This window comes from Phascolarctos cinereus, unplaced genomic scaffold (assembly GCF_003287225.1).
Source record: "Phascolarctos cinereus isolate Bilbo 61053 unplaced genomic scaffold, phaCin_HiC Scaffold_4;HRSCAF=312, whole genome shotgun sequence".
Classification (NCBI taxonomy): domain Eukaryota; kingdom Metazoa; phylum Chordata; class Mammalia; order Diprotodontia; family Phascolarctidae; genus Phascolarctos; species Phascolarctos cinereus.
The window spans coordinates 720,426,028-720,451,846 of NW_027555847.1; the positions used below are offsets into that span (position 1 = coordinate 720,426,028).

General features: G+C 47.9%; 1 protein-coding gene across 1 annotated transcript in view; it reads right to left on the reverse strand.

The window, feature by feature from the left end:
* Positions 1-24,520, reverse strand: part of PISD (phosphatidylserine decarboxylase) — a 56,655-nt gene extending 32,135 nt beyond the window's left edge. The window contains 3 exon segments of the mRNA XM_020996534.2: positions 603-778; positions 4,532-4,611; positions 24,413-24,520. Coding sequence (XP_020852193.1) covers positions 603-778; positions 4,532-4,611; positions 24,413-24,477 — 321 coding nt within the window. The 5' untranslated portion in view covers positions 24,478-24,520.
* Positions 24,521-25,819: the final 1,299 nt, after the last annotated feature.

Here is a 25,819-nt window from a genome sequence, read left to right on the forward strand (position 1 = left end):
ATTTGGAAACACCTGACCAAAACCACTGCAGCTAGGTGGCACAGCGGAGAGAGCTCCGGCCTTGGAGTCAGGAGGACCTGAGTTCAAGTCCGGCCTCAGACCAGACACTTGACGCTCGCTCCTCATCAATGCTCATTTGTCTCGTTCTGTGCAGACAGACTCTGGGGAGGCGTGGGCGCGCCCAACTTACGTTGCCGTCCGCGACACGGGCGCCCAAAAGGCTGACGAGCGTCTCGTAGCGAAGGAATCTGGGACCTTCATTCTAGTGCCTAGTTTATGCTTATCCACATCACAAACCTGCTGCGCGACAGGGCTCAGACATCGGACTGAGAAGCCTCAGGGCTGCGGCGGCTGAGACGCCAGGGCAACCACCGACAACGAAGACTGAAATGACCAGAGGACGGCTCCGCACGCGTCGGCCACAGGAGGAGTCTGCGACTGCGGCTGGCTGGCTTTGGGAGCCAGCCCGAGACATCACAACCAGGGCCACAGAAGAGGTTTTCAGTTTGGATTAGAGGAGAGAAAGGGAGAGGGCGGGAGAGCATTCAAGAAAAAGGAGAGAGATCATGCTACGGGGTTATAAACGTCAACAAGTGTCCTACCTCCCACTCTCCTGCAAGCCTGGGTGGGACCTCCAGGCCCAGCCTCTCCAGCTGCCGATCCCTGTACTTCTCGTACTGACGGTACCCTGCATACCCACCGCCTGTAGCCACCACGAGATGGAATGGGCGCAGGCGGAACAGCGCTCGGGACGCGGCCGTGTGGAACTTCCTCGTATCTGTAACAGAAGTCAGGTAAGTTGTGAGATGGGGTGGCACGGCTTCAGAGCACCAGCAGAGGCCTGTTGGGGAAAGGTCTCCATTTATCAATGCTATAGGAGCCTTCTCAGATTGAGCTGGTACCACCCTGGACATGAGATGCCAATGGAGGAAGAACCATGCAACCTAAGGACCCCGATGGTCTTCTAGGAGACCAGCGACACTGAAGATAACAACAGTGGTTTTCTAAAAGGCAGAAGCAGAGGAGATGAAGCATCTCTGGTCACAAAAGGCCTTTCCCTCTCCCAAGGTTATTCTCAAAAGGTGCAGTCAGAGGGTCAAATTGTCTCAATTCCTGACAAAGAAATTCAGGGTTTAATCTCATTCAGCTTCTGGTCACATTTTGCAGCTGAACAGTTTAGAATGGGACTGAATAGGTCCCTTCTGCACTCTGGCCCCAATCAGGTTCTCAAACTAAAAAACCTGATTCAATTAATACAAACAGAGAAAAGGCAATGCTGCAGAATGTCACATTTCAATAAACCTTAAAAGCAAGGGGCTCTATGGTTCCTTCACCCAAGTCACCCTCTGACGCCTCACCTGAGCACACAGGCGGCCCTCGGGTCCTGAAAGCAACGCGTCCCCGCTCCCCCCAGTTCCTGGTGTGCGACCAAGCTAGGAGGCTTCAAGAAAGGGCCCGAGAAGGCCTCAAGTGCCTACCACCCATGTGAGGCCCAGCACAGCTCAGGGGTGAGCCTCTCTGCCAGGAGGCTGGTCAGGAAGAGACGGATTTGAGGGCTATGGAGACTTGTAACAGAAGGAAAAAAAACACCCACAAACCCTCCCTTGGTTCAATGAGATGGGCTCTTTTTTTCCACAGTGGCTGTGGTAGGAAGCAGGGAACAAATGAGCCAGTTTTTAAACTGTGCACAAACTATGTTTGTGAGTGAGATTCCCTCAAGAGAAGGGGAAGTATGAGGCCCACTCACATCTATGAGATCACAGGTCAGCCCATGCCCGAAGCCCCAAGAACTGGCCTCCTGCTCTCTCTGATCTTGGAGGAAGAACAATCTTGTCCTAATTGAGCCACTGAGGTAGCTGCTTTCCCTATCCATGTTCAGTTTAGATTTCATTTCTGTACTCCATTCCATCCCACTCAAGTAGACATTTCCCTTTTCTCTAAACAGCTTTACAACCTCCAACCCAGCCCAGGGAGTAAAAGCCAGATGCCCTCTTCTCTTCTGGGGGGTTGGGGAAGGACAATGCAACCAGCTGTCTCCAGCTGTTCACAAGAACTCACGTGGAGGACCAATGGAAGACATTCACCTTCCTTTAAAAAAATTCAGGGACCTACCTTTCACAACTAAGGGCAGGAGATGAATTCTTAACCAAAAAGGGGATAAAGGAAATCACAAGAGATAAAACAGATCATTTGGATTGTGTGAAATCTAAAAAGCTTTTGCACAAACAAATTTAATATACCTAGGATAGGAAGGGAAGTAGTTGACTGGGGAAAAAAATCTTTGCATTAAATATCTCTGACAAGGGTTTGCTCTCTTATATAGACAACAGAAATCTAGAAGACCAAAAGCCATTCGCCCACAGGTAAAATGGCCAAAGGATATGAATGATCATTTCTAAAAAACAACCATATGAAAGAATGTTCCAGGTCACTAATCATAAGACAAATGCAAATCAAAACAACCTTAACGTTTCAGCCCATACCCAGCAAGTCAAGAAAGGATGGGAAGAGTCAATGGTGGAGGGACTACAGCAAGATAGGTGGTGATCCGCCGGCAGTGAAGCTGGCAACTGGAAATGGGAATACAACCATTTTAGAAAGCAGCTGCGAATTATGCAGATGAAGTGGTTAAAAGGTTCATTGTGCCCTCTGATGAAGCAATTCCACTGCTAACCATTTACTTCACGTAGGTCACTGACAAAAAGAAAGGATCCACATCCCCATATACATTTTGGTGTATGCACAGCCTTTCCATGGAGCAATGCTTTTTTTCTCTTTCCAGCAATGAACTGCTGGGGATGGCCAAACAAATGAATGTGATGGCATATTCCTGTGCTATGAAAATATAAAGAATACGATAGAGAGAAGCTTGAAAAGGCTTACATGAATTGATGCTAAGTGAGGTAAGCAGGGCCAAGAAAATAATACATACAATAAAAACAACACCACGGCAAATGGAAAAACCCAAAAGTGAGCACTGCAAAATTACTACAAACTATTAGGGCCCCTAAAAAGAGCTATGAGAAGCCCTTCCAGCTCCACTCCTTCGCAGAGGAGGCGGTCCACACGGGTGGAACACTGATTTGATTTTCAGAGTGTTTGCATTTATTAACTAGTTTGGCTCATTCTTTTTTTAAAAACAGTCTATGATGGGGCAGCTAGGTGGAGCAGCGGATACACCTGAGTTCAAATCCAGCCTCAGACACCTGACACTAGTTGTATGACTCTGGGCAAGTCACTTAACCCCAACTGCCTCACCAAAAAAAAAATTCTATTATACAGGATGGCTCTTTGGGAGGAGGAGGGAAGAAGGGGAGGGATAATGGTGGAAATTTTGACAATGTGAAAAAGTCAATAATTACTTAAAAAACAAAGCAAAAACAACATAAAAAGCAGAAAATGAACACTGCAAAATTACAAAAACCAAGCTTGGCCTCAAAAAAGAAAAATGTGAGGACATTTCTCCCCCACCTTTCGTGGGGGCGGGGGGTGGCAGGGAGTGTGCCAAGTTGGCGGATGTGTGTGGATATGGGGGGGGCAGTCCAAGAGTATGGAACATCGCACAGAATACCACATTTTTTAATGTACTGATTGGTTGTGCTGATTTCTCTTCTTTCTCTTCTCCTCCCCCCCGCAATTATCTGTTACAAGGGCTGGCTCTCTAAGGTGAGGAAGAATACAGAGGAATAGCGAGGTGACATGAAAACAAAAGATATCCATGAAAATCTATTAAAAATTAAAAAGCAATTCATCTTCGGCACCTTCTGCCGTCTCTTTCCCTCAGTGTCCAAACACACACGTCTCATTCCAATGACGCTTCCGGAGCCCGTGGTGGCACTGGGGCAGGGATTCCTTCCACCCAGACAAAGCACAGCCCATCAGGAATTTAGGGGAAGGTCTTGGAGAGCATCTGTAGCCCAAGTGCAGGGCCCTGTGGCAGCTGGCCTGGCCGTGTGCTGCTCCAAGCTTAACTGAGCTGGCTGGGCCTCCCACACAAACTCTGTCCTTGGGCCTGGCCTTTCTCTGAAGCCTTCCCAGTGTATCAGTGGCCTCCTGAGCCTTTCCTCCACCGTCAGGGTCCTTGAGCACCTGGAGTTACCAACCTCACTACGGGAAGGCCCTGGAACAGGACTTCACAGGAGACACGGAAACAAATAAAAGCCAAAGAGGTTTCCATGTACTGGCAGAGGGAAGGATGCTAACCTCTGCCTCACTCACCACTTCCCCACTTTGCTCCCTAAGTGTCCATCACGTGACCACTCAACACCCAGAGAAGCCTTAACACATGGCAGAGTACAGAAGGCGATGACTCAAAGATTCATCCGGGCAGCCATTTGTTTTAAGAGGGCTTCAAAATGTCACTTAATAAAATATCAAACTACAGGACATCCCTCTGTAATATGAGAGAGCATAAATGACAGTAACTGACCAGCCTGGCCATGAGCCTCTACAGACCCGACAGGGGTGCACTGGTCGTGTGGACGGCCGCAGAATCTGCCAACCAGTGCACAAGAGCGGGACTGCTACTTACCAGTTCGAAATGTGTGGACAGGTAACTGCTTGCAGGACAGTAGAAAATGGCTCAGGAAAGAATTTCTCCATTGATGGAGGCTACAATTGGACAGAAAGGCACAATGAAAATATAGTTTTAAAGAAAAATGAATAGTTCATTCAGCCAATACTAACCCATTACCCACTTGCTGCTAAGAATTGTGAGGGATCCAAAGAAAGACGAAATGGATGCTATCTGCTCCCAAGGGCTTACAGTCTAGGAGAAGCCCTTAAGCAAGCTCCTGTCCCTGCCTCTGGGCCTCAGCTTCCTCCTCTGTAAAATGAGAGGGTTGCACTATGACATGTACACAAAGAGGGTAAATGGAAGACTGTCCAAATGCAGTACAGAGGCTGAAAGAGCTGGAAGGATTTGGAAAAGAAAAAAAAACTTGCTTTTGACTAGGCAGCCTAGGGAAGGAAAGAGACACGGGACAGAGGTCTTAAGAGAGGAGGAGGATCTCTACAAGCAATGACTGGGGGCTGGTGTGAGGGGAGAAGAGCATTCTCAGAAGAGGGAACATCCTAACCTTGGCATGGAGACGTGCAGCACATCTGGGGAATGCAGGGTTCACCAGTATGGCACGGCTGCCACAGAAGACATGTGAACAGTCACAGAAGAAGAGAAGAGCTGGGAAGGAAAAGGACCAGGACAAAAATGGAGGACGTCTGATACCAACCAAAGAGCGTTCATTCACTAGGACACGGAAAACTCCTGAAGAACTAGTGTGTGGTGGTGGAGGATGAGATGAGGGAGATGATTAAAATAAAACTAAGAAAGACTGGAGCAACAATATCAATTGGAAGTAAAAGGAGTCTAAATTAGGATGATGGCTACGGAAATAGAACACAGTAGATTGGCCAAGATTTCTGATCTCAGATCTAAAAAAAGGGCAAAGGATACCACTCCAGGAAATGTCAACTAAGAAAGCCTTATCTACCATAAAATAGGATTTCTGCTCCATTAAAACTGAAAAAGAAAATTTTAATGAGAGGAGGGGTTGTGGGACAGGACCCAGACCTATGAGTTCATGGTAGAAGAGTACTGTCACCACAGAAATTCATGCCACTAAAAGAGATCAGCCACTCCTTGGTGACTCACAGTATGAGATTTGCCTGGGGAAATCCAAGACTTGCCCAGGAATAGAGAACTATTCTGTGCCAGAGGCAGGACGCAGGTCTTTCTAGGGATTCTTAAGCTTCCACACTTTCACCTACTGAATTGATTTCATTTCAGTGATCACCTTGGCTTTACTCTGTCTAGTCACACCACGTCCACACATCTGACATTAAAAGAGAAATGCAAACTGCTTGCCCACCTGTGCCATTCATGCCTAGTTTGGGAAGAGCGGGGCTTATCAGACCACCTTCCACAGAACCAGGGTTCCACAGGGTGATTTTAATGATTGGATTTTGTTTTTTTCATATTTGAAGTTTAAACTAAAACATTTCCCCTCTAGCTCTAAAGGAGGTGAAGAAAGGAACACAAGAACTAGAGTCAATGAGTCCAAGTTCTACCAATCACATCTGGAGTGACTCTGGGCAAGTCACTTCTTCCCTCCTTCATGAAATGAAAGGGTTGGATGGGATGCTCCCTAGGCTCCCCTCCAATACCCATAATCTATGTTTGAAAGTTCTCCCAATTCTGAATTCTGTGTTTTATTAGGAAATATACTGATAAACAGGAAAATATCCATCGATGGAGAACCAAGATGATGAAGTTTCTGCCATATAAAAAGACTGGTGAAGAGGGGCAGCTAGAGGGCACAGTGGATAGAGCTCTGGCCTTAGAGGACCTGAGTTCAAATCCAGCCTCAGACACTTGTGTCCCTGTGTGACTCTGGGCAAGTCTCCTGACACTGATTGCCTCACCCAAAACAAAACAAACAGAAAAAGACTGGTGAAGAAACTGGTGGTGTTTATCTTGGAGAAGTCTCAAGGGAGACAGGGTAACTGGTATGAAGTTTTTAAAGGCCTGTCATGGGGAAGAGGAATTAGCCTTGTCCTGCCTGATACCAGAAGACAAGCACTAAAGTTAATGGGCAGAAGGTGTGAAAAAGCAAATATAGATTTAACATAGGGAAAAACTTCTGAGCAATGAGAGCAATTTCTAAGTTGAATGGAGCTCCCCCTCCACTGAAGGCCTTTTGGCTATAACAGAACAATGACTACTGGTCAGGTAGGCTGGAGGAGGGGCTCTTATTCAAGTCTGGCTGGGACAGGTCGTCAGGTAAGGGATAACTGGATTGTCTCCTCACTCCTGCCTCCTCCACATGGCTTGCATCCATCCTCTCCTCTCATTCCCTCCACCACCATTGATGCAGCATCTCCCCATCTCCTCACGGTCTTCCTTTCTCAAAGCTCTCCTCCCTCCCGTTCATGCTCTCCACAGAGCAGCCAAAGCACATCTGTTCCTGACCACACTACACCCCTGCTCAACCAGCTCCGATAGCTCGCTGCCACCTCTAGGATAAAACACAGACACCTTGGCTTGACCTTTAGCGTACTTCACAGTCAGTGTGCCCCTGACCACCTGTTCCCAAGCTTCTTACACACGACCCCAACTCATCTACTCTGTAGTCCAGCAAGCTGGGCTTTCTTGCCACTCCTCACACCCATATTCATGGAGGAATTCTTTCCCAGCATTTCTTGGAAATTTATGTTTTCCTAAATCCCAAATCTGAGGAAAAAAAAATCAGTCAAGAAACTGGAGGAAAGCATTAGAATTCTCTTGTGCAAATTAAAGCTTAACAATCAACAAAGAGACATTAGTGGTTCAAAGGAGTCCACTGACATCAACTTGAAAGCAAGAGCAAGAAATGCTGACATGCAGAGTCAAAGGAGAAGGTCAACATTTCCAGGAACTAGGACAGAGCACAAAGGAGAACAGCAGTCCTGATCGAGTCAGTTAGCTGGGCTTTCAAGGGCTGCCCCGTTCTAACTGGGTGTTTGTGTCCTGTCTGATGCTAGTGATGAGTCATTCTGGAAAACAAAGAGCAATTAGTGTATATGCATACTAGACGTTCTCCTGTGAGTGGTGGTCCAAGAAATAAAAAGTCTTGAAAGCAAAATTAGTCCTGAAATTGGCGATGCTGACACATGATTCTGTGTAGTGTGGTTAAATCTTGTGAGGAGATCTAAACGCTGCATTATTTGAACCCTACCCAATTATATTCACTGGCCTTTTCCAGGATTTAAATATTCACTACTGACTAGAGTTCTTTGTAAATGCTACCAAACTTAATATTTCTTATTTGTAAAAACAATTTTAGATATCCATAATAATGAGTAAAGAATATGAAGAATGCTGAAAATATTTTAAGAAAATTAAAGGAACAATGCTCTCTCACCTCTTAATTTTATTTTCTAGATTTAAGGGGTGAGAGAGGATTGTACTGGGAGAAGGAAAAAGGAAGAGGCAGAATGGGCTAAATTATCTCACATAAAAGAGGTAAGAAAAAGCTTTTATAGTGGAGGGAAAGAGGCGGAGGTGAGAGGGGATGAGTGAACCTTGCTCTCTTTGGATTTGGCTTAAGGAGGGAATAACACACACTCAACTGGATATGGAAATCTATCTTACCCTTCAGGAAAATAGGGGAGAAGGGGATATGCTGAAGGGATGACCGTAGGGAGGGCAGACTGAAGGAGGGGGTAATCAGAAGCAAAATTTGAGGAGGGACAGGATTAAAGGAGAGAACAGAATAAACGGGGGGGGAGGGTACGGGATAGGATAAAGGGAAATATAGTTGGTCTTTCACAACATGACTATTATGGAAGTGTTTTGCATGACTACATATGTATAGCCTATATCGAATTACTTGCCTTCTCAATGAGGAGGGAGGGAGGGAGAGAATTTGGAACTCAAAGTTTTAAAAACGAATGTTAAAAACGGTTTTTACATGCAACTGGGAAATCAAATATACAGGCAATGGGGTATAGAAATCTATCCTGCCCTACAAGAAAATAGAAGGGGAAGGAGATAAGAGAAGAGGGGAGACAAAATAGAAGGGAAGGCAGACTGGGGGAAGGGCCATTCAGAATTAGACACTGTCTTGGGGTGGGGGGAGGGGAGATACGGGAAGAAAATTTGAAACTCAAAATCTTATGAAAGTGAATGTTGAAAACTAAAAATAAATTAATAAAAACTTTAAAAAAAAGAAAAATAAAGGAAATCATTCAGCTCATTAACATTTGTTTTAAAGCACTGTTATAATACGGAGGGCCACAATAACAATAAATTATGCATTTACTGTCATATCTTTCCCCCAGAAAACTCTCGAAACTTTTAGTATAAACCTTATCATGGGAAAATGACTCACTTATTATTATAGTCATTATTATTTAAAAACATTTAAGTAAAACGTTTTCCCATTCAGCTGACCTGGATTTCATGATCTCCAAAAACTCATCATTCTGCAGGATGCGATCAACTCTGAAACTCACATCTCTTTAACTTCATTGTGCCCCTCTCTCTGTTTTCAGCTTTTTAATGTGTTGTCTTCTTCTGTGAGCTCCACGAGGGCAGCGACTGACTTATACCTTTCTTTGTAACCCCAGCACTTAGCAACATGCCGGGCACACAGTTGGTGCTTAGTAAATGTTTACTGATTACTGAGCTAGAAAAACAAAGAATTGAAGACTTTGGGAATTCCCTAGAATTTAGACTTCTAAATTCCAAAGATAATTATTTGTCAGGAATTTGGGAACACTATTTTGCATGAGCTCTTTCCCATGCCTGAAACAAACCCCTGCTCTCTGTCTCACAGAATCCCTGGAAGCTTTCAAAGTTCAGCTCAGACACTGCTTCGCACAAGAGGCCTTTCCTGATTCCCCAGCAGCCCCCATACTGTCTTCTTACTTTGAATATATTTTGTATATGTTTATGTGCTGTCTCCCCCAACAGAATGTAAGCTCTTCAAGGACAGGGACTGTTTCATATTTGCCTTTGTAGCCAATGCCCTAGAACAGGGCCGGGGCAACCTGCAGCCTCGAGGCCACACTTGGCCCTCCAGGTCCTCAAGTGCGGCCCTTTGACTGAATCCAAACTTCACAGAACAGATCCCTTTCATGAAAGGATCTGTTTTCTACCACGTGGACTCGGCCAAAAGGCCGCACCCGAGGACCTGGAATGCCACATGTGGCCTTGAGGCTGCAGGTTCCTCACCTTTGCCCTAGAACACAGTAGGGGCTTAATAAATAAATGCTGATCAATTGATTCCGAAACTCTCTAATCACTCATCCTACTCTCAATGCACTAGCCACAGTAATTTTATATTAACAAACACAGTTTCCTTCTTACTGAAATGTGAAAGCTATTTACTTCTAGTAACACTCATGTTCTAAATGCTGAACTTCTACCAACGGAAAGAAAATTAATGACAGTGAAATCACCAAAGTTTGACATTTTTTTCCTGGCTAACTATTACACGCTCACTGGTCTACCACTGTATGAAAGTGAACTGCCCTGCGCCCCGCAAATGCGTCCGATTCAGCTGTGAACTTTGTCACATTCCACTGAGCTGCAAAGCCTTCCAAGACTCAGGTTAGATAGATTATAGCCTCTGCCAAAGAACCAAACCGGTCAATGAGATCACTCTAATAACATTTCTAAATGAAACTGAAGGACAACGAAAAATTGTGAAAATGACAGGATGAAATTGCCAGGATGGCAAACTCTTCTCCTCAGCACCAGCCATGACCCTCTGGGCCCAGAACAGCCCAGAATATTGGGAAACCCCATCACCAAATGTGAAGAAGGTCTTGGTGCTCACCTGGCCTCATCAGTGTTCTCCGCCCCTCACGCTGCAAGGTGCCCAAACCTCAGTCTAAAGAGTGCGTTGAGCCCCACCGTCTCTTCATTCCTCCCCCTTGGACTCTTCCATCCCCAGGCCCCGCCCCAGACTTCCGGCTTCCTCTTGTGTACGTTCTTTGAGGGCAAAGGCTGTCTTTCTTCTTTGAATCCCCAGTGCTTAGAGTAGTGCTTAGCACACAGTAGGCCTTTATTAAATGTTTACTGACTCGTTGACTCAACGCTCCACATGAAGAAATGGAAATGATGCTCATGAAAATGGGAAAAATTGTTATACCTGACCTAATAATATAGACAAAGGAAGAAGCTATTTGAAAGACATAGATCAACATACAGGGACTCTGAGGTCCAACAGCAGTTTGGTTTTTTATTACAAAATTGCATGTGACTCAGTAGAACCACCCTCAAAAAAGGTGAGAGATGGTCTCCAGCATGTAAGTGAAGGTCACAAGAGACTGCCTGATAAACAAAACCACAGACCACTGTATCCAAAGATCATCGACTGATGTCGAGCATGCCTGCCAAAGAGAGTGTGTGTGTGTGCGTATGACAGAAAAGAGAGAGAGAGAAGAGGAGAGAAGAGGAGAGGAGAGGAAAGAGGGGAGGGGAGGGGAGGGAAATGCTATGAGGAGACCAGGACTCGGTAAGCTGAATCGGTTTGTTTCCAATCACAGGGCTAGTAAATGGTGAAAATGATAGAGCCACACGAACTCGGGCCTTTTTAACTCTCTCCTTCAGACCAATGACTCAATCAGCATTTATGCAGCAACGATACGTGTGGTGGGAGCAGAAGGGACAAAGAAGAGAGGGATGGGGTTCCTGAGGCCCACGGGTAGGCCAAGGACAGGGAGACCAAGGAGCATAGAAAAGAGACACAGACAAAGCGGGGAGAGAAACTGGAGGAGGAAAGGATCACTTTCATGTGGGGAATATTCCTACCCCTTTGAATAAAAGATGAGCAAGGAGAAAACTTCTACTAATAGTCTGATACATTAGTAATTCTTTCATAAATTATTTAAGAGTGATGTCTGGCTTTTAAGAAGTACAGAAAGATTTTTTTGGGCCGACTGACATCATTAATTGCCAGGAAACATTATGGAGCATTGTGGAAGACGTGAGACTTCCGTACTATGTAACCAAGGCGCTGAACGCTGAAATAGGTCATGTAAAAAATAACTTCTGAGAGTGGTCGATCCCCTTGCAGCTGGCAGAACTGGAGGATGGCTGCAGGTAAGGTCTACCATCTAGTCATCACCGTGGTTTCCTGGCACCCAGATCACCAGATAAATGAATACCTGACATGCTGTACTTAGCTATATACCTACCCGGCCTCAGTTATTTATACCTGCAGTTTCTTTTTCCCACTTTTGGAGGCAATAAGCTTGAAATGACTTGCCCAGGGTCACACGGCTAGTATCTGAGGCCAGATATGAACTCAGGCCCTCCTGACCCCAGGGCCGGTGCTCTACGCACTGCACCACCTCTCTGCCCGGACACCTGCAATTTCAAACCATTTTCTGCTGACAAAATACTTGGCATGTGATTAGGTTACAGAGACTCTCTTTCAATTCTTCCAGCATTCTCTGACTAAGCCTGTGTCTGAAGGCTGAGGTGAGGGAAGGCCAGGCATCTGTACAAACCATACACAACCCGCCCCAGCAATTCCAGAAAAAGCTACAACCACTCCTCTGGACCCTCCACTGTTAGTTCTCTTTCCCTCCTTCACCACCACCTTGCGAGCTTGCTCTCCGCTGACTCCGAGGCCCAGGAGGACGCTCCCCACTCATCTTCTATATAGGATAACTGAATGTGAAGGCCAAGCGTCCTTGAGAAATCATCTGATCCAAATGCCTTATCTGAAAGATGAGGAAGCTGAGGCCCAGAGAGAGCAGAGGCGTGCCTGGAGTCACAAGGAGCAGAGTAGAGGGAGGCTGAGCCGAGGCCTCAACTTTCAAGGCAGGTTCCCATCTACCACCGCGGCCCAAGAGCTGGATCTTCTCCCACATCTCCAAATGACCTCTCCTCGGTCTCTGATGACTGTCCCTCTCTCCCCTTCCAAATGTATATAACCCGCAGGACACCTTGTGGACGTGGTTCTAAAACCAGACTGATGAACCGTCAGCTACATCTCTAATTTTCAGGAAACAGAATGTGTTCCTAAGAACAAAGGAGCCCAAGGGGATAAACTCTGCCATCCTGTGCCTAATGACTAATGAAAGAAAAGATAGACAAAGGAAAGGAATTTTTTTTCAAAGAGTGAGAATATTCACTCTGAAACACATCAAAAATAGAAATTATTGTAGTTATCAGACCCTCCACTAGGCCGGCGCTTCTTAAACCGTGGGTCGCGAGCCCGTATGGGAAAGCGCCGAAGGGGTCGCGAGTGCAAACAGTTTAAGAAGCCCTGCACTAGGTCACCCATGACTGCACTCTCCTCTCTAACAGATGCGTTTCCACAGAAGTGATTACCTCTGTAATACTATGTATCTCATTCATTCAAAAACCAGGATTTTGAAGCTTTATCAGAGGAGCGAAGGGGTCCTTGACACAAAAAACACCATGAAACCCTGCCTCAGACGCCTGCCTGGGATGCCTGTCTGGGACACCGAGAGGTCGACCAGCATCTACAATGTGCCCAGCACTGTGCTAAGTGCTGCAGATTCAAAGAAAGGCAAAAACAGGAAGCTCACATTCTAATGGGGTGGAAACACAAAAATAATTCTGTGCAATGAAGGCAGACACACAATGTGACTGGAAGGCAATCTGAAAGGGAGGTTACTGGGGATGAGAGAAACTAGAACAGGCTTCCTGCAGAAGGTGGGACTGCAGCTCAGTCTCGAAGGATGGATTGGGGAGGGGAGGCTCAAGGCTGAGGACTAAAGGTCCAAAGGCTCCAGGCAGCATCCCAGGAGAGAAGGGGGTGAAGGCGACAGGCTGCGAAGGCCTGACAAACAGACTGGCGCTGGGGCACGGCCAGATCAAGAGAGGGGAGAGATGGGCATATCTGGAGGCACCAGGGAAGGGGCCATTACCAGAGACCAAGCAAAGATCAGGCACGGCGGGAGATGGCAGAACGAGCAATCTATTAGAAGACCGAAGGGCTGGGGGGTGCCACAGAAGGGGTTTGCCTTGTAAAGGCAGCACTTTGCTGTGAAATCTGGGTGCGGGAGGAGATGATGCAGAAAGACATCTGAGTGATGGCAGAGGCAAAGGAAGGGAGCTCCCTACGCAGGCCTCAGTTTCTCCGGGGAAGTACGAGGCGAGGGAGGCACTCTGCAGAAAGCACGTGGGGGAGGCTGTAGGAAGGACTAGAATATGAGCGGCAGGTGGAATGGGGCCATGTCTCGCTGCCAGCTGAGACGTGACGAATCTGCGATGGACCCGGGCAGAGGTTTCTTCGTTTCTCCATCTCTGTTCAGTAACACACAAAAAGGCGGGGAGGAGGCAGGTGTGGAAAGTAATCCACGGCTGGGATTGGCAAGAGGGGACCAGAGACAGGACGAGAGTTTCCAATACTGCGCAGACTTGAGCTGATGTAGCCAGGAGGCGAGAGAGGGAAGAGCAGTCAAGCAGCCAATGGGGCCTGCGAAAGAGGCATGGCCTAGGAGAGAACCATGTCGCACGACTCTACATATTTGCAGTGGGTTTTATTTTTCTTGCCTTCTCAATGGGTGGGGGAGGAATTTAAGACTGAAAATAAAATTAAAATGGAAATGTCTTTTAAGTGGGGGAAAAAAGAAAATAAATTCACATAAACCACGGACACTCTCGTATGCAAGATGACCCAAAAGAGTTAGTACAGCTTTATGCTTTAATAGCTGAAAACTGCATTAAGACTTTGGGTCACTCTGTCCTATCAACCAAACCCAACAGGAAGAATTCAGGACAGCGCTGAAGGCCACAGATGTCAACTTGAGAAGCACCTCCCCAGAGAATATTATTGAACTCATGGGACCTGCTGAGATCACCCAGAGAAGGAAGAGAGACGAGGGCCCTGTGCAGAGCCCTGGGATAGACATACGCACCCAGGGTGGGACAGAGACTGAAAGGCCACCCGTGGGAGAGCAGGGATGTGAAAACCAAGGGAGGGGAGCCTGTCCAGGAGCAGGGCAGTCAGCCAGCACAGCCAAGGAACATCCCTCCCGCAAGGTTCCATCCACCTCTGCCCTATAAATCACAAAGCTGCTTTCATCTTAAACCTCTTCTTCCTCCCTTTCCATCTTCTTGCACTCACGGAAGCCTGCCTCCCTGCTGATAACATGCCTTCCCAGCCCTCCCTCCTCCCCAGCCCTCCCTCCTCCCCCACGCCCCAGTTGGGAGAGTCCTGGTTCCCCCTGGGTCCTTCTGGCTTGTCTGTCTCTTCCTCACTCTCCCTCAGCAATCTCTCCTCCTTCAAGGCCCACGATCTTGATACTCAAATATTGACTTCGAGAATGCGCTTGCTGACCCGGCTCACAGACCTTCTTTCCATCCCACCTTCCGCTCTCACTGCAGGAGATGTTAGAAGCCATTTGGTGCTCCTTCAAATACCCCAATCTCCCAGTTCCTCAGTTTACTAAATTACCCGAGCCTCCTCAGCTGTACAGAGAGACAGTCCTCCCCCAATCCTGGCATCACTCATGATTGTTCTTCCTTCCATGAACTCGGAATTTATCTGACCACGATCTTTTAACATCCCATCTTTCTCTAGGCCTAATGGCTCCTAACCCTATTCTTCAAGCTCACCATAACCTACACTCCCCTCACCACACATTAGCCACAGCCAAAGAAAAGCAAATAAGTTTCAATCTGTGCCCCCAGTGCAGGGGCACTCTATCTGAGGGTGAGGAATCCTCGACCTGTGAGGGGTCACGGTGCCGGCCAGAGCCGCTCAACTTCCCAAGCTGATTGTTTTTTACAATACTGCTGTTACTGTGTAGACTGCTCTCCCCCTTCATCACTTCTTACAGAGCAACACGGTGAACTTACTGTATCCTGCAACTTTGCTATATTTATTGTTTCAGTAAGTTTTTGTTGGCTCTCCAGGGTTTTCTAAGTAAGTTCCGTTCCTCTTCGCCTATACCTACTCCCTCAACTTCTGTTTCTCCTCATGTTGTTACAGATCATTATCTAGGACTATGTTAAAACAGTAGAAGTGATGATGGGCATCCTTGCTACATCCTTAATCTCACCAGAAAGGCCTCTAACTCTTCTCTATTACATTATATGTTTGCCTATGGTTTAAGATAGATATTGTTAAGGAAAGAACCATTTATTCCCACACATGCGTGTGCGTGCGTGTGCGTGTAACGAATATGGGTGTTAGATTTTGTCAAAAGCCTATTTCAACATCTACTGATATAATTCTGTGATTTTTATTATTTCAGGCAGTCAATAAATATTTATTAAGTGCTCGCTATGTGTCAAGCATGGTCTTAAGCACAGCAGACAAAGAAAAGCAAAAGACAGTCTCTGTTCTCAAAAGAGTTCACAGTCTAATGGGGGAAACAACACGCAAAAAACGATGTAGAGACTCTATATAGCAGAGGTTCCCAAACGTATCTGGTCTACTGCTCCCTTAAAAAAAATTACTCAGCACCCCCCCTGGAAATCTTACAAACTAGGAAAGAAGTCTCATTAAGTGCACAATTGTATCTGAGGCCACTATTGCACCCCACCCCCCCACCCCGGGGCAGTATTGCCCACTCTGGGAACCACTGAATCATACAGGATAAATGTGAAATAATCAGGATAAGTTAGAGATAATCAACACAGAGAAGGCACTACAATTAAGGAAAGGCTTCCTGTAGAAGGCAGCATTTTAGCTGGGACTTGAAGGAAGCCAGGATGCACAGGTGAGAAGGGAGACCACTTCAGGTATAGGGTCAGCCTATGAAAATACCCAGAGTCAGGAGAGAGAGTGTCTTGTACAAGGAACAGCAAGAAGGCAGGGTCACCGGACTGAAGAGTACATGAGAGAGGAAGTGTAAAGTTCAAGAAGACTGGAAAGGTGAAGTGAGGCAGGGGATAGGTTAGGAAGGGCTTTGAATGCCAGAAGATTTTATATTTGTTTCTGCACTGGATTTATTGAGTAGGGGGAGTCATGGTCAGACCTGTGCTTCAGGAAGATCAACTTGACAGCTCAGAAGTGAGAAAGGCCTGCACCAGGGTGGTAACAGCATCACAGGAGAGACAGGACAAACACCAGAGACGTTACACAGGTAAAACTGACAGGCCTTGGCAACAGATCAGGAGTAAGAGTGAGGAATCCAAGATGACACCAAGATCGCAAAGCCAGAGTACCAGGAGCATGGTAGTGCTTTGGAATATAACGGGGGAATCAGGGAAGTTTTATTATTTTGGGGGGAAGATTATGAGTTCCATTTTGGACACAATTAGTTTAAGATGAGCTATGGAATATCCAGTTCAAGATGTACAGTTGGATGGCAGTTGGAGATGCAAAACTGGAGACCAGCAGAGAGGTTAGGGTTAGTTAAGTAGAACTAGGTGTCTCAGTGGGTACAGTGCTGGGCCTGGAGTCAGGAAGACTTATCTTTGTGAGTTCAAATCTGGCCTCAGACACTTAGTAAGTGTGTGACCCTTGGCAAGTCACTTCACCTTGTCTGCCTCAGTTTCCTCATCTGTAAAATGGGCTGGAGGAAACGGCAAAGCACTCCAGTATTTCTGTGAAGAAGACCCTAAATGGGGTCATGAAGAGTCGGGCACCACTGAAAAATGACTTAACTACAATAACTACAAGTAGACTCAAGAATCGTTAGCACAGAGATGACCGTTGAAACCGTGGGAGCTAATGAGATTAGTGAGTAAAATAATACAGAGGAAGAAAAGAAGAGGACCCGGACAGAGCTCTGGGGGGACATCCACAGTGAACAGTCATCAATTGAACTGAATCTCTAAACATTGTCTAAAATGAAGCAATACATGCAACTGAACTTTAAGTACATTTATTATTTATCACAGTGTTTGTCATCAGCTAACAGAAAAGCAAATATGATGAAGATCTAGCAGAGCAGACTGAGAAGGAGCAGCCAGATATTCTGGTCATCGTGTGTCATCTAACATGCTGCTAGAGCCCATTTGCTAATATTTCGTTTAAAATTTCTGCATTAATGTTCGTTAGTATTAGCAGTCTACAGTTTTCTTTCTCTGCTTTGTCTTCCTGGTTTAAGCATCAAGACAATATTTAAGTCGTAGAAAGACTGAAAGGGCCTCTTCTTTTCCTATTATTTCAACAATTTATGTAATATTAGGATTGTCCTTTGAATATCTGACAACATTCACTCATAAATCCATCTGTTCCTGAAGCTTTTCTTCCTGAGATTTTATTTATGGCTTATTAATTTTTTTTTCTGACAGTGTAAAACAGCCTATTTCTTGCTTTGTTATTCTAGCTAACTGGTATTTTTGTAAGTATTCATTCATTAGGATACAATAAGGGTAAGAGTAACAATTTCCTTATTTCCTCTTCAATGGCTGTTAATTCCTCCTTTCAATTTCTGATAGCTTGGTTTTCTTCTTTTTCAAAATCTGCTTATCTATTTTATTAGCTTTATTAATTCAATGGAACTCTTACTTTCAATTCTATTAAATTCTTGTTTAGATTTCAAAATTTCTCCTTTGTTGTTTAGTTGGGATTTCTTATTTGCTGTTCAAGTTTTTTAGTTACGTGCCCAATTAAATGATTTGTCCTCTCTTTTTATTGACAAAAACATTTAGAAATATACATTTTCCTCTAATTACTACTCTGGCTACATCCCATAAATTTTGGCATGTTGTCTCATCATGGTGTGGTAATCTCCTTGAATGCCATTTTTTATTGTTTCTACAACTTGTTTTTTGACCCACCAGTCATTTATAACTATTATTTAGTTTCCAATTAATTCTTTCTCCAAAAGTCCTTCACTGAACATAACTTCTACTGCATTGTGATGAGTATATGACTTGTCTCATACTTCTGCTTTTCGACTGGTGTTTTTATACCTGAATATTTGTAAAAGTGCCACATACGGCTTTAGAAGTATAAAGATTCTTTTCTATTCTTATTCAGTAATTGCCAGAGATCTATCATTTCCAACTTCCTAAAGTTTTATTTAGGTCTTTAACTGTGTTTATTTTTAGTTAGATTTGTCTTGGTCTGAAAGGAATATTTGGTTCCTCACTATTATAATTTTACCATCTATTTCTCCCTCTGTTGTGACCGACTTTTCCTTTAAATTAAATGTTATACTATTTGGTGTGTCTATATTAAAGTACAGACAGTGATTCATTATCTTTGGAGCCTTTAATCAGAATGTAATTTCCCTGCATATCTCTTATTATCACACCTACATTTACTGTAGGTGTGATAATTTGGATCTTATGTGAATTCTGAACAGAACAGATTTTGCTCTAGCTTCTGATTTTAGCTCTCTATGACCCTTTATGTTCCCTGCATGCTCTGCTACGCGCCCAATTGCTGGATTCTGCTTTCCACTCCATTCCGCCATCCGAGTTCACCCTAGCCACAGCAATGATCATTAACTGCATGTCTTCCTCCATCCGCTCCTCATTCTTTTTCTCTCCTACCCTACCCCCCCCCTTTTACAAATAAGAACATGGTCAAAGGAGCGTGCCTGACATTTGTGACCTAGAAGAGAAATGGCCTGTTCTCTACTTGTGGCAGCTCTTCTCCTCCCCTTTCCCCACTCTGATTCCAGGTTTTTATTCTTTCTTTTCTTTTAATGCTTCCTTCCCATTCATCTCACCAGCACTGCAACAGTCTGTCTCTCAAACCCATCCCTCTCCCCTGTTTCCCTTTTTCTCCCTATTTCTCTTTGGAGTTGAATGTGTTTCTATACTGCAATCTGGGTGCATATGTTACTTTAATTCCTCTTTCTTTATCTGGTTCAGATGAAAGTGTGGTTCATGGGATGCCTATTACTCCCACTGTCTGCTTCCTCCAGATTTAAACACTCCCTCACGATAGGGATGTCCATCCCTTTCTTGCTCCGTAGAGTTCCTAGTGTCTTCCATTTCTGTCTTCTCTTCAGACCACCCAAACAAAAGAAAACCACTCACAAACCCTCTGTCTGTCATATTTACCTGCTCTATGACTCTTAAAGAGATGAGGGCTCTGAAAAGAGGCAGCTAGGTGGGGCAGTGCACAGAGCACGGGCCTGGAGTCAGGAAGACCCAAGTTCAAATTCAGCCTCATATACTTCCTAACTGTGTGACCCTGGGCAAGTCATTTACCCTCTCCTCAGGAGAAGGAGAAGCCTCGGCTTCCTCATCCGTGGAAAAATAAAATATGGCAATAACAGCGCCTACTTCACAGGACTGTGAGAATCAAACATGCAGTATGGAAAGCACCTACCACAAGGCCTGACACACAGCAAGAGCTTAATAAATGTGTGTTTTACCTTCATTAGCATGTGAACATTTGCAACTGGGTGAGCTCAGGGGAGCCTGAGCTTGGGTCAAAATCCAGACCTGCCCTCCTGCTGTGGTTCAGGGTCCAGGATGCCCAGAGGCCAGGCTATGATGGGGATGCCTAGTTCCCACTCTTGGCTCAGCTTCTACTTGGCCAAAGCTCCTGGTGGCTCTGCCTCTGAGGCCTTTTTTTCTCCAGCTGTTATGGAGACTCCAGGGCCACAGTCACACTGAGTTCTGCCCAGGACCCCTCACTGAGCTCTGCAGGGCCCACCTCTTGCCATAGGGCTCTGGGTCACCCCTGAGCAGTGCTTTGCCGGGGGCTCCTCTCCTGCTGCTAGGCCCTGGGGCTGGGATCTCGTCCAACGACTCCAGGACCATCCCCGGTGCCAGGCTCTGCCTCGGGCTTTCCACCCGCCCCAGCTCATCTTTTCTGAGATGCCAGTGGTCTCTCTGTGCACCCCTGGGCTGTGGGGAGGAGTGGGTAGGTCATCTTCCTTATTCCTCTCTCACTGGTACATTCTTGTTTATTTATTTATTTAGTTAGTTATTTTTTGGCTAGGCAATTGGAGTTAAGTGATTTGCCCAGGGTCACACAGCTAGTAAGTGTTGTGTGTCATGTGTCTGAGAATGCATTTGAACTCGGGTCCTCCCGACTCCAAGGCCGGAGCTCTATCCACTGCGCCACCTAGCTGCCCATCAGTGGTACATTCCTGAGCTTCACCTCCATCGCTCGGCTCAGGGCATTCTCTCTGGCTGTCCTCCTGCGCTCTGACCGCTGACCACCGGCTTCCTTCTGTCCCAGCTAAAAGCCCAGCTTCCCCAGCCCCCTGAATTCCGGGCCTTCCCTCTGTTCACCACTTCCTTTTTCTCCTACATGCTGCTTGTTTGTACATACCTGTTTGCATATCGTCTTTCCCTTCTGCCTGTAAGCTCCTCGAGGGCAGAGACTGACTTTTGCCTCTTTTTGTATCCCCAGCACTTGACACGGTGCCCCGCACACAGTAGGAGCTCACTAAATGTGTACGGATTGACTGCTTCCCCGGGGTGTTTGGGGGGTTCTGGGCTCCTCAGGGTCCTGCCACGTCACCATCTTACTAGTCTTTCTCAGAACGTGCTCTCCGCTCTAAATGTGCCCCACCTCTTTCAGTCAGGGTTGCCCCCATTCTCGCAGTCCCTCAGGTTCACAACTGAGGAGTCATTCCTGACTTGTTCCCCCCCACAGCCAATTAGCTGCCACGTTTCCCTGACTACTTTGGCATCTCCCATACCCGCCCCTTCTTTCCACACACTTGGCCACCACCCTATTTTCGGCCTCCAAGCCCCCTCCTCCTGCACCACCTCCTAACAGGCCTGGCTCCAGGCTCTCCCCGCCTGTCCCCACAGCCACCTAACTGCTATTCCCAAAGCCTAGGTATGGCCAGGTCACTGCCCTGCCTTTCAGAATCTGGGGCCAACCTATCTTTCCGGCCTGCTTTCATGCTATTTCCCCCACAAAGTCTACATTCCAGTCCAACTGCACTCCTTCCCGTTCCCCATGCAAAATGCTCCCTCTTCCATTCTGGTGCCTCGGCCACCTTTACCTGCAGTCTTGGCTTCCCGGTTTCCTTCCGGACTCAGCTCAGGCAGCACCTTCTGCAGGAGGCTTTCCTCGACCCGCCTGACTGCAAAGGCTTTCCCGTCCAAGGTCATTTTGTGTCTGCTTTGTACGTGTCCCAACCCTCGGTACAGTGTGAGCTCCGAGTGTTCATGTGCAGTCATTGTTCAGCTGTGTCTGAGCCCATGTGGGGTTTTCTTGGCAGGGATCCTGGAGTGGTTTGCCATTTCCTTCTCCATCTCATTTTACAGATGAGGAAACTGAGGCTAACAGGGTGAAGTGACTTGCCCAGGGTCACACAGCTAGGAAGTGTCGAGGCCAGATTTGGACTCAGGGAGGTGGGTCTTCCTGACCGCAGGCCCGGTGCTCTAACCACTGCACCACCTAGCTCTTTGAGGACTCTGTACCCCTTGCACAGCGCCAGGGACCGAGGAGGCGCTTAATGAGGGCTCAGTGACTCACTTTTTTTGGCCCTGGCCCGTCCCGTCCTCTCTCAGTACTCTCCTGGGTACCCCTGGGGAGCTCAGGGGCCAGGGCCTATGCATAACCTTGGTCCACAGCCCAGCACCCGACCCAGGGCAGTGGATGAGGCGGTGAGAGGCCACCATTCTGCTTTTCAGCTAAAGTGCTCTGGGAAGGGACCGTGAGGCCCAGGGAAGGACTGTTCTCCTGCCTCCTCTTGTGCCCTGGTACCCATGACAAGCTTGGGCAAGCAGAGGCACAGGGCTGACCCCTGCTGGCAAAACGAGGCCATGACACCGGTCCCCCCACGGCCTAATGGAGCACCTGGGCTCAAAGCACGTCCTCACCAGCTTTTCCTGCACCTGACCCTCTCCGGCCTCTGTCCACCTTCAGATCTGAACCAGGCCAGTCATCCAGTCCGTGAGCGTTTATGAAGCACCTACTATGTGCCAGGCACTGTGCTAAGCACCAGGGATACAAAGAAGGGCAAGAGACAGTCCCTGCCCTCAGGGAGCTCCCAGTCTAACCGAGGAGACAACGTGCAGACCCCTGGGGAGAAACAGGCCAGGAAAGAAGAAACCTGGAGCTGGTCTCAGAGGGACAGCACCAAGGTTAAGGAGTCCTGGGAAACACGACACCCAGTTTATGAGCTGCTGGGGGGCTGCAAAGAGGGCCCTTCATTTAGACAGGAGAAAACTGAGGCCCAGAAAGGATAAGGGACTTGTCCAAGGTCACACTGATACTAAGCGGCTGAACTGAGATTTAAATGCAATTACATCCAACTCAACCCAAGCACCGGCTACGGGCACAATCCTGGGCCAGGGCCAGGAGACGCAAAGGTGACAGAAGAGGAGTCCCTCCTGACTCCACACTTGGAGCTCTCTCCCCTAATTAGACCACGCTCAAGGAAGGGCCGCGGGAATCACCTAGCCCGCCACGAGGGGCAGCTACCACTCATCACGAACGTGCTGCCTGATGGACCCGGTGCACACTGAGGCACGTTTATGTGGGGAGGGGGAATGTGGCCGATGCGGGAATTCGGCTTGCCTTTTCACTATTCATGCCTGGGTCAGGTTATGTTTTTCTTGCTTTCTCTGCGGAGGCAGGGGGAGACTGGAGAAACAATTAGAAGATGAAAATAAAACTGATTTAAAACTTTTAAAAATAAAACAATTCACGTGCACTCTCCATTTTGCAAATGAGGAAAATGAAGTTCTGAAAGTAGCTTGGCCCGGATCACCAAACGACTTAGTAGCAGGACCAAGATTCTGACTCCGAAGGAGTGCTGCTGGAAGGAGCCCGAGACATCAGGGCCACTAAGCGGGAGAGACGCAGTCACCGAGAGAACACAGGGCAGCAGGGGCCGAAGAGGGGAGGGGGCCGCCCACTGGCCCTGTCACACAGTGAGCGAAGGGGGGGCAGCAGCCGAAGGCCCCCTGACGCCAGGGCTCTTCCTTCCCACTGCACCGTTTCCATCCGCGATTTAAAGACAAGGAGAGGAACTCTGAGTGGAGCAGGGACCATGTGTAGGTCACCTAGCCCCCAGAAGCTGGTCGTGTAAGCGACCTCTAAAGACCACCCATTCCAAAGGAGAAGAAGTGATCTGCCCAATGCTGAGCGCCAAGAACACAAACGCAGACGGTCCTTCTACCAAACCCCTCCCAGAATGAAAGGGGCCACAGAATCCTCAGACTCAAGACCTCCTTGGCAGAATAAGAAAAACTCGAGAGAGCAGCGGCCTCGAGGGCCATCTAGTTGGTCCATCCCACTCGTTTTACAAAGGAAGACACTGAGGCCCAAAGAACTGAGCTGATCCGACAGAGGTCTCCCGGCCAGGAAGCAGCCACACCACCAGTCAGTCAGTCAACAAACGTTTGCGAAGTGCTGACCTACTATGTGCCAGGTGCTGGGCTAGACTGCGGCCAGATTCCTAATCCAGAGCCGGTTTTAGAGACCTCCGTTTTCCACTCCCACTTTACTGAGGGAAGGTGTGGGACTCCGGCAAAATCACACACCAGGTGGAAGACAGGCCGTCAGGGTTAGAAGGAGCCACTGTCCAAAGCCCTCGAAGGAGGAAACTGAGGCAGCCCAGAGAGGCAATGGCATGGACTGGTCCAAGGTCACATCGTCTGCCAGGATTCTAACCCACGTCTACCCTTTACACAGAATGCTAGCCTCGAAACTACGGAACAAATCGGCCAGCCCTCCAAGTCGCAGATAGGTAAACTGAGGCAGCCTAGGGCCTTCCAGACTCACCCAAGATCACACAGATCATGGGGGAGGGCTTGTCAGCTCTCTGAGGGGACCCCCAGAGCTCCAGGCCAACCCCTTATGTAACACATGGGTAAACTAAGGCAGCCCAGGGCCTTCCAGCCTCACCCAAGATCACACAGCTCATGGGGGGAGGGGCTGTCAGGTCTCGGGGACCCCTCAGGCTCCTAATCCCACCCGCTCCAAGTCAGGGACGGGGAAACTGAGGCATCGAGGCCGCTCGGCCCGCGGAGAGCTCCTACTCCCGCCCCCGCCGGTCCCCCCCCAAGCCTCCGCCAGCAGCCCCCCGGCTCCTGAGCCCCCGACCCCGGGCCCACCTGCTCATCCTCGGCGGGACCCACAGGCCCAGCACGGGCCCCGCTCGCCCCACGGACGCCGCCATCTTGTCCCCTCCCCCACAGCTGGACGCCCGCTCGTCGTCACGCGGTGCGACGGGCGCTCGGTGACGTCACGCGGCGGCGTCCGCGTCGCGGCCAATGAGGCGGTGCCTCGTTCGGGGGCGGGGCGGGGGCGGGGCACGCGGAGGCTGCACGTGGTGGGTTCGCGGGCGGGGCGGAGCTTCCCGGGCGCGTCGGGAGGAGGAGCTTCCTCTGCGGGGTCTGGGTCCACGTGCAGTGGGAGTGGCGGCTCCTGGGGGGGCGGGGCTTTCCCTGTCACTTTGTCTCCACCAGGCGCAGCTGCGCTGGTCGTGCAGGAGGAGCTAGACAAAGGCTCCTGACCTCCCTCCCAAACTACCTCTGATTTAGCCGCAGATCCACCTTGATGTTCTTTCCCTGTGTCCTGCTCGACCCCTTTAGAATGGAGGCTCCTGGAGCGCGGGCTTGCTTCATGCCTCCTACCCGCAGCCGGAGGAGCTGGCCCGGTGCCTGGCACATACTAGGTGCTTAATAAATGCTTGCTGATTGGTTATGCGACCTCAGAACTTCAAGGGAGCCCTAGCTAGGGGGAATCTAGAAAGACCCCATTCAGGGGCAGGTAGGTGGCACAGTAGATAGAGCTCCAGCCTTGGAATCAGGAGGACCTGAGTTCAAATCCGGCCTCAGACCAAACATTTGACACTAGCTGTGTGACCCTGGGCAACTCACTTAACCCCAATTGCCAAAAAAATAAAGAAAGACCCCATTCAGTGCCAATGGACAGTTAAGGGTGGGATCTCCAGCAGGCACAGTGGTCTGTGCTGGGGATACAAAGACGAATGAAGTGGCCTCTCTCCTCTACTGGGAGGTATATACCATTTAATTCAATTCAGTTCAGGACATCTTTGAAAATAACCCTTGGAATTTATTATAGAAAAGAAAAGCAAGCTTTATATTATGGAGATTTAGGGTTTCATATGCAAAGACGCTAGTTGTGTGACCCTGGGCAAGTCACTTAACCTGGTTTGCCTGCCTCTGTTTCCCCATCTGTAAAATGAGCTGGAGAAGGAAATGGCCAACCCTTCCAGTATCCCTGCCAGGAAAACCCCAAAGGGGGTCACGGAGAGTCAGGGCTGAATGCAGTCCTCGTGATCTGTTCTGCTTGGTGCTTATGAAGTTCAGAATAATTCTTAAATACATTGTTTTTTCATTGTTAGGCAATTGAGGTTAAGTGACTTGCCCAAGGTCACACAGCTAGTAAGTGTCAAGTGTTTGCTCCGAGTGTGGATTTGAACACAGGTCCTCCTGACTTCAGGGCCCGTGCTCTATCCACTGCACCACCTAGCTGCCCCAGAATCATTTTTAAAA